At 41.8% G+C, this 8,832-nt stretch overlaps 1 protein-coding gene across 1 annotated transcript; it reads left to right on the top strand.

Annotated features, from left to right (window-relative positions):
* Positions 1 to 2,370: 2,370 nt before the first annotated feature.
* ppp6c (protein phosphatase 6, catalytic subunit) lies at positions 2,371 to 6,506 on the top strand. The gene is made up of 7 exons (XM_080526725.1): positions 2,371 to 2,461; positions 3,276 to 3,371; positions 3,790 to 3,855; positions 4,610 to 4,751; positions 4,954 to 5,033; positions 5,209 to 5,418; positions 5,556 to 6,506. The coding sequence occupies exons 1-7, from the start codon at positions 2,387 to 2,389 to the stop codon at positions 5,802 to 5,804; spliced, it is 918 nt and encodes a 305-aa protein (XP_080382851.1). The 5' UTR covers positions 2,371 to 2,386; the 3' UTR covers positions 5,805 to 6,506.
* Positions 6,507 to 8,832: the final 2,326 nt, after the last annotated feature.

The raw sequence follows: 8,832 nt of genomic DNA, 5'->3' as shown, positions 1-8,832 counted from the left end.
TCGCTGAGCATTAGTACATTACATCTTCTTGAGTGCGACTCCAGCTGTTTCCCCTGGATGACAGGCAGGCAGTTCGGCCAGAGACCGTTGAGTTGAAACCAAGACCCCCAACTCTGGGCTGCTTTCCTGCTTGGGGCGGGGCGACGTAGCTGCTTACACGAGGAGGCAGCGCGCGCAGTCCGTGAAGAGTGGCACGCCTGGATGCAGAAAGACAAATCGTGAGTTTAGAATTATAAGGTTCTATCTCAATTTTTGTCAAAATTGAGTTTTTTACATAATCTGATACATTAGGTGTTTATTAATGCCTGTGTGGTGTTATTTTAAAAATATTGACATTTTTTAGTTAGTAATTCGTAAAATACAAAGGTTCCATCTCACAAAACATAATGGAATGTAAAAACGTTGACGCTCAATATCTCTGAACGACCCTAAACGGAGATAGAACCTTATAAGTCTAAGCTCACGAAATCTCCCCAGTCTGTTTTTGCATGGAACTTCGCATGTTTCAATTCCTGCCGTTGAACTTGAACTGAAGCCCTGTCAAATCTGAATAGCTTCCCAGTTGGGTTTGTCCTTCACCTCCAAATATAAACGAGGACTGTATTTTGGTTTATCAGCTGTTTTTTCGTGTATGCATGTATCAGAATCAGAGTCAGAATCACTTTTATTACTGTACATAAGTACACAGGAGTAAAATTCTTTGGCTTTGGTTCCTCAACATTGACATTGCAGCATTCAGATACAAAACACAATAATAACACTCACACAATAATAATAATAATAATAATAGGCCTAAGTAACGTGAGTAAGTAAATAAAGTAACCTTACATTGATAAAGTAATAAAGTGATGGATTTACAGTGGCCTCAATAGCGCAAAACTGCTATGCAGAGGAAGATGATATGAAATGCAATATAATACAAAACAGTAAAACAGCAGTATTTATTATACTGCAATATGTTCATTTCCGCAGTGAGCGTGGGGTTGGCTGAGGGATGGCACCCTTCCTGAATTTTCCCAGGAGCCTGATTGCTTGGGGGAAATAGCTGTTTGTCAGCCTTTGGGTTTTAGCCCCAAGGTGGCAGTAGCTTGAACAGGTTCTGATTGCGGTGGTGGGGGTTCCCTAATGATCCTGAGGGCCTTTCTGACACACCGGCCCTGTTGGTATCGTGGATGGAGGGGAGCTCACAACCACTGATCTTCTCAGCTGTCCGCACTACCCTTTGCAGCGCTTTGCAGTTTTGGGCAGTGCAGTTCCCGTACCAGGCAGTGATACACTGGCGGACTCAAGGGGGGGCAACCGCCTCTCCTGGTGCCCCCACGGTTGAAAAACGTCTCTCTTAAGTGCCCTTTTGAGTGGCAAAAATGCCCTTTTGAGTGGCGAAAATGAGAGGACGTGCCCTATTGGTGCCCCTCCAATGGTCTAAACTTGACCATGTGCCCCCACAGTTGAAAAAGGTTTGATTGATTGATTGATTGAAAACTTTATTAGAAGATTTGCAGAAGTAGGTACATGAAAGTACATATTACATACAAGGTCAACTAACAGGATAAAAACCCAAGAAAGCCACTGGCTTATTTCAATTGGGGTCCTTGATTCTCAATTCATCGTTACATGTAAGACCGACAAAAAGAAAACTAGTACTATCTACAAGATAATACAGACAAATAACTAGTACTATCTACAAGATAAACATACATCCAACATGGGAAGAACAATACAACAAAACATAAGGTATGTACAGCGGGTAGGACAGGTGGGGACATACACCACAGGTGGGGGCGGGGGACAAAACACAAAGTATGTACAGTGGGTAGTTCGGGCAGGGGGACAGACATATAATATGTACAATGGGTAGTTCGGGCGGGGGGACAAAACAACAAGTATGTACGGTCACACTAAAGTGCCCTTTTGAGTGGCAAAATTAGAGGATGTGCCCTATTGGCTGCCCTTCCAATGGTCTAAACTTGACCATGTGCACTGATGGAGTCCCATGTTGTGCAGTAGGTGCCCTTTTTTTCTTTTCGCCCCTGCCCTTCAAACAGCCTGAGTCCGCCACTGCAGTGATATATATATATATATATATATATGCATGTATTAATATCACGCATGTATTATTATCATGTCCTTCTGTACAAGGACACTGTACAGAAGGAGGAAAACCACCTGGTGATTGTGATCTTGTCGCATTGAGAGCGAGGTTATTGAACTGGCTGTACAACCAGCTAGTCAAAATCCTGCTTAAGTCTGCTTATGGACTGTTACCGGAAGTGCCCGTGAGATAACTCTCTCGGTTCAATGTTCTCTGGTGGTAGTTAGCTTACACAGTAGTACACACTCTTTCCTATGTGTATTTTCTTTGGTGTTTGCGGTTGTTGTTGTCAAAATGGCGCCGTTGGACTTGGATAAGTATGTTGAAATTGCAAGACAGTGCAAATATCTACCAGAAAACGACTTAAAGGTGAGCTGAAATGTATTCACATGTTTCGAGAAACGACGAATCTTTCATTGATGTATCAAGCATGCTGAGGTATAGCTAGCTTTGACGTCAACGTTATGTAGCTCGTTAGCTAGCATGTACAGTTGACCCCCATACCGCGGAACTACGCTATTTCCTGAGAAAATAACCATCAATATACATTTAAAAATGGTCTTATTTATACTATTGATACCAGCTGATTTCACTCCGCTTTCATGTACTTAAGAGTTAAAGCTGGACTTCCCAACTTTTGGGGATCTTAACATTGCTTAATTAGCTTTTGATACAACCTTCTTGTCAGATACAAAACTAAGTTAATTACGAAAGTAATACCAAAGTGTTGATTATCCTCAATGAAATGGCTTGTAGAGTGTATGGTTAATACCTCGGGGTTGCCACTCGTGTGCTGGAGAGACGATTCGTACACGATTCGCTGAAATGAGCGAAATGCTACTGGCTGCTACTGAAATGAGCGACATGGACTAGCATTTTATGCTAGCAGTAGGAATTTGACAACATCGAAAAGCAACCCTGCATAGTCACAGTTTGGCAATAAACTCACTTTCACTCGTTGCTGAACATGTCACCTTAATGCCTTTATGAAAAGTAGAACAAGTGTTACACCTCATGTTAACCAGAGCAACAAGGGTCCATGACTGTTTTGTTTTAAGTACACAGCACAACCAATGTGATACTGAAGACACTGCTTGCTGTCAGTGTCAGGCAGATGTGCTCTGTCATTGTCATTTGAAAGAAGGCCTGTTTGCTCATTTCAAATGTTTCTTTACCCTTTCAGAGATTGTGTGACTATGTATGTGATTTGCTACTGGAGGAATCAAATGTTCAACCAGTATCTACTCCAGTCACTGTGTGTGGAGACATTCATGGCCAGGTATGTATGTTCCTGCTATGGTTTCTTAGCAGTTCTAATATTTTTTTACCATAATAACCAGTAACATTGCTGATTGTCTCAGTTGGCACTTGGCAGTATTGCTTATATTGTGGGTTTGATTCCTGCTTGGACCAGCATTTGGCTATTCATTGTTTAGGCCTTCACAAATGCCCCCACTGTAATGATAGTTTCAAGATATGAATGAATGAATGAATGAATGAATGAATGAATAGATTAGCAGTCAAAAGCCAGACATTGGGGGCATGATAGGGAGAAGGAAGCTACTTTACCAGCGTATTGGCAGTTTTACTGTTGACACGATTGGCTATAGTCTCTCACCATGCATTGTGAGGTTGACTATTGGTTATTGTTGTTCCGTTCAGATCTTTAATTAATTTTGTCTGATTTCTGCCTTCAGTTTTATGACCTATGTGAACTCTTCAGAACTGGTGGACAAGTTCCGGACACAAACTACATTTTCATGGTGAGTGTGAAATTGACATTTTATTAATTTGAGACCCATCAGTTAGTGACTTTCTTGCGATATGACAGCAGCTGAAACTGTATCATATTTTGCATGGCGACAATGGTATTTGTAACTCTCAATGGACACAGCATGCTCACTTGATGAAGTTGTCGTTACTTTTCTATCCATCATCATTCTATTTCTGATTCTTAAGAGGATGGTTCACTATTTTGTCACTTAAATGCTTTTAATCTGTGGTGTTGTTAATCAGTGCAGATGGTTTTGTGTTTACATGTGCTGTATGTCTAGCAGTTCACTTGCTCAACTCTACAATATTGTGTGATGTGTACTCCCTGTCTCTCGCGAGTAGCTTTGTCGTTTCTAAAAATAACATTTTATGCATTTTAGAGTAGGAGGCTACTTGCCCAGTTTGCTTTCATTATTGTTGAATTTAGCTAGCAGGCTGTAATCATGAGGATTGCATAGTTATATGTACCAATGCATTTTCTTTTAAAAATATTTGTTTTTAACAAGCATTGCTTGAGTTGTTTGTTTCCTGCCGTAAGGAGGTGTACAGCGGGGTATTCCATCAAGGTCGCTAAAGGAAAATCCAGGCTTATTTTGCTAGAGTCTAATGAAAAGTCTAAATCTCGCTAGTTAGGAAAAATAAGCCTGGCTTTTCCTTTTGCAACGTTGATGCCCACCAGGAGGTAGAATGGAGAATTGGATGCGTATGGATGGTTGTTAATACCGGTTTGTTTACTTCCCCCAGGGAGATTTTGTAGACAGAGGATACTACAGCCTGGAGACTTTCACATACCTGCTAGCCTTAAAAGCCAAGTGGCCCGACCGCATCACACTTTTACGGGGAAATCACGAAAGCAGGCAGATCACACAGGTGTACGGCTTCTACGGTGGGCAACATGCTTGCAGACAACCACAACGATAATATAGGTCTTTGTGGGGTCTTAGGCCTTGTCATTGCAACTATTGAACAATGACGTGTGAGCATTTCATGTGTATGTGCACAGATTTCCCATGTATAAAACCATCAATATGATCTTTCTTGTGCGTAATAATGTATTTTTTGTTTTGTTTTGTTTTTGTTTTCTGCAGATGAGTGCCAAACAAAATATGGAAATGCCAATGCCTGGCGATACTGCACCAAAGTGTTTGACATGCTAACAGTAGCAGCAGTAAGTCTTGTCATTGACATGATTTCTTTATTAAAAAAAGGTCAAACATGTTAATGCTCACAGTAGTTGATTTGTATCCTCATGTTTGAGTGTAATGTCACCTCCACGGTGTTCAGTCTGCCTCAAAATGTCTATCATTTATGAATCAGTCACTAATAATAGTTTCTAACCACAGTTGATAGACGAGCAGGTCCTTTGTGTGCACGGTGGCCTTTCACCCGACATCAAGACCTTGGATCAGATCCGCACTATCGAGCGCAACCAGGAGATTCCCCACAAGGGAGCCTTCTGTGACCTGGTGTGGTCTGACCCTGAGGACGTGGACACCTGGGCCATCAGTCCTCGAGGTGCAGGCTGGCTCTTTGGCGCAAAGGTCACTAATGAGGTAAATGCACCCATGTCTTCATTGTTTTTGAGTGGTAACTACCAATGGTGATGATCATAATCATGGAAAGGATTCTCAGAAGCACTTGTATGTATCTATACTGAGTTCTACATTCATAGGTCTTTCTCTATTTTCAGTTTGTTCACATCAACAACCTGAAGTTGATCTGTCGCGCACACCAGCTGGTCCACGAGGGCTACAAGTTCATGTTTGACGAGAAACTAGTTACCGTGTGGTCTGCGCCCAACTACTGCTACCGCTGTGGAAACATTGCGTCGATCATGGTCTTCAAAGACGTTAACACACGGGAGCCCAAGCTGTTCCGTGCTGTTCCGGACTCGGAGCGGGTAATCCCTCCCAGAACGACAACACCCTACTTCCTCTAATCAAAACAGACATTCGGTTCAGAAATAAGGCCCCAAGCCTCATTCCCCCCTTTTTATTACTACTTTTACTTTTTATATGACAACATGCCTGTACACCTGACGTGCGTTCAACAAGGCCAGAACGATAGGTAATGTTTGCCAATCTTTTCTGTAAACTTGACCCTTCTCCATGACCGTTTGCTGTTGTGTTCAGTAACAGTACACTTGGAACAGAGCTCTTAGAGACTGCAGGGAGTATCCCACTTCTGCCACCAAGTTAGCGTGAGAAAGAGAACAGCTTTGAGGGGGATTACAAGGATCCCTAGCTACAGAAGTGAGTGCTGTGCTACCTAAAGCAGTATAAGAAGTTGACAGTAGCTACTGACATGAAGGTGTATTCCGATATAGTCGACTATTCGTCTCGGCAGTTACTGTACTGTGCCACTTCTTTATTGTTGACAGACATTACCGACAGTGCCAGCGTGACTTCCAGTGGCGCAGTAGGTAGCATCCTCATCTTGACGTGCTAGTAACAAATCAACATCGGAACCATACCCACTGTGAAATATTTTTAACTTTTACCCACCAAGTTTGGGTTAGGGTTCTGCATAGGTTTCTGATTGGTAAGGGTTAAGCTTAGAGATAATGTGAGTCAACAGCATTCACCAACCCGGAAATTAAATCAAATTGTGGATAGGTGAGTTTTATATATATATATATATATATATATATATATATATATATATATATATATATAAGCCCTCTTGGGTTTCTTACCTCACAAGTCTGTTTTCTTTTTGTGTGTGTGTTATGTTTTCTTGTCTTCTTACTTGTATTGTTTTGTTTCAAATAAACAACAGAACTCCCATTATTAGTTATGATGCGTTATGCTGGGCCGGGTGTGCTGGTGGTGGGGCGGGCTGGGTGTGTGGGGCGGCGGGGGCTCCCCGGGGGGGGGGGGGGGGGGGGGGGGTGGGTGCTGGTAGGCAAACTGGCTAGTAGTCGCTCTGTGTAGAGGGCTGCAAGGGAATTTTCCTGGCTACATAGTGTACAGGTTTTTACTTTTGCCTGCTCGCGGCTCTGTCAGTATTGATTGATTGATTGATTGATTGACTGATTGACTGAAAATGTTCATTGTGTGAAGCGCATTGAGTTGCATCTTGTAAGAAATGCGCTATACAAATAAAATTTGATTTGATTTGATTTGCTCGATGCCCTGATCAGGGTTCTACACTCGTGTGGAGCAGGTTTTGGTGTTGTGTTTGTAGCGAGTGTCTTGGACTGCTACTGAGAATTTTAGATTTTGTTGTCATAGCAGGAGTATTTTCTGTTTTCTACCCGTAGATGGTGTTTGTTGTTGGGCCCGACCCTCTAACTCTAACCAATCACACTTCATATAAGAATTATGAAATGGGTTTATAATGCCCTGTGCCTTCCTGTATAACACAATAAGCAGGAGAGTGTCCTTGCATTTCAAATGAAGTAATGTACTCATACAACAAAAGGTTTATACATTGAGGTTTGTATCTTCTCAAAATGATAGATCACAGAACATGAAGCATGTAGCACACGAAATGTTACATTCTGTGGCATAGCGCCTCAAGTAAATCTGTGTTCAAATGCGTTATGTTGCTGTGACAATTTCAGAATATAGGCATTATGCACTTTGGTCTTATAATGCATTATAAATGTACTTACGGTATTACGTGTGTGTGCCTCAGAGTAAGTTACAAAATCTTTATTTCTCACATAATGGACTGACATTTGGTCTAATCCCCTACCATATTTTCTTTCATCTCATTGTCCGCATGAATTCCATCATGAAACAGAAACACAGACATTTCTCAACTTCATCTACCATATTCATAGTAGCCCACGTGCTTAAGCACGAGAAAAGTGTTGTTTTTATAAATGATATCCATTTAAATTAAATGTTTACATTTTAATTTTACATAATGTAGTACAGTGGCAAGAAAAAGTACGACAAGTATAACACACTTATAATCTTTCATGTCTTTATGTAACACACCCATTGAACATTCGCAGTGCGAGTGGAAAAAGTTGGATTTAATAACTAGTTGAACCTCCTTTGGCAGCAATAGCCTCACGCAAGTGCTTCCGGTGGCTGCAGATCAGGCCTGCACCATGTTCAATTTCTAACCCTAACCCTTACTTTTTTTTCTTTCCTTACAGAAGTGCTTCAGCTCAACCATATTCTTAGGATGTCTGGTGTAAACGGCCCTCTGAGGTCATTCCACAGCATCTCTATTGGGTTAAGGCCTGGGCTCTAGTTGCCACTCCAAAAGGTGGAGTTTCTTTTTTTGAAGCCATTCTGTAGTAGATTTACTTAATTGTCTTGCATTGTCTTTACTTCATTGTAGTGCTGCATCACCCAACTTCTACTGGACTTCTACTGGGCTTCAGCTGGCGGACAGACACTCTGACGTTGTCTTGTAGGATACCTTGATAAACTTGGGAATTAATGTTCCTGTCCAGGCCCCCCAGGCAGCAAAGCAGCCCCAAATCATGATGCTCCCTCCACTGTAGGGATTATGTTTGTATGTTGGTATGCAGTGCTCTTTTTACGGCATACCTAATGCTGCGTGTTCTTCCCAAACAATTCAACCTTGGTTTCATCAGTCCACAAAACATATTCCCAGTAGCGTTGTGGAGTGTCACGGTGCTCTTGGCAAACTTCAAGCACGCAGCAATGTTTTTTTTTTTTAGAGCAGTGGCTTCCTCCTTGGTGTCCTGCCATGGACACCATGTCTGTTCAATGTTTTACATGGTAGACTCATGAACAGAGATGTTAGCCAGTTCCAATGATTCCTTCCAATGACTAACAGCCCTTAGCTGTTACTAGGGTTCTTTAAAAAAAAAAAACTTCATTGAGCATTCTGCGTTGTGCCTTTGGAGTCATCTTGGCTGGCCGCCCACTTCTAGGGAAAGTAGCCACCGCACAGTACTAAATCGTCTCAATTTATAGACAATTTTGTCTAACTGTGGACTGGTGAATATAAACTCTTTGAGATTACTTTGTAGCCCTTTC

Source organism: Nansenia antarctica (genome assembly GCF_963989245.1).
Source record: "Nansenia antarctica genome assembly, chromosome: 3".
In the NCBI taxonomy this organism is placed as follows: domain Eukaryota; kingdom Metazoa; phylum Chordata; class Actinopteri; order Argentiniformes; family Microstomatidae; genus Nansenia; species Nansenia antarctica.
Note: the sequence above shows the minus strand (reverse complement) of the source record. Positions and strands in the feature narration are given on the sequence as shown.

Bases quoted from the DNA above. Each gene is read 5' to 3' on its own strand.
- ppp6c (XM_080526725.1), top strand. From the start codon at position 2,387: ATGGCGCCGTTGGACTTGGATAAGTATGTTGAAATTGCAAGACAGTGC. The intron at 3,372-3,789 runs GTATGTATGTTC...TTCTGCCTTCAG, and splicing joins GTGGAGACATTCATGGCCAG to TTTTATGACCTATGTGAACT. The intron at 5,034-5,208 runs GTAAGTCTTGTC...TTCTAACCACAG, and splicing joins ACATGCTAACAGTAGCAGCA to TTGATAGACGAGCAGGTCCT.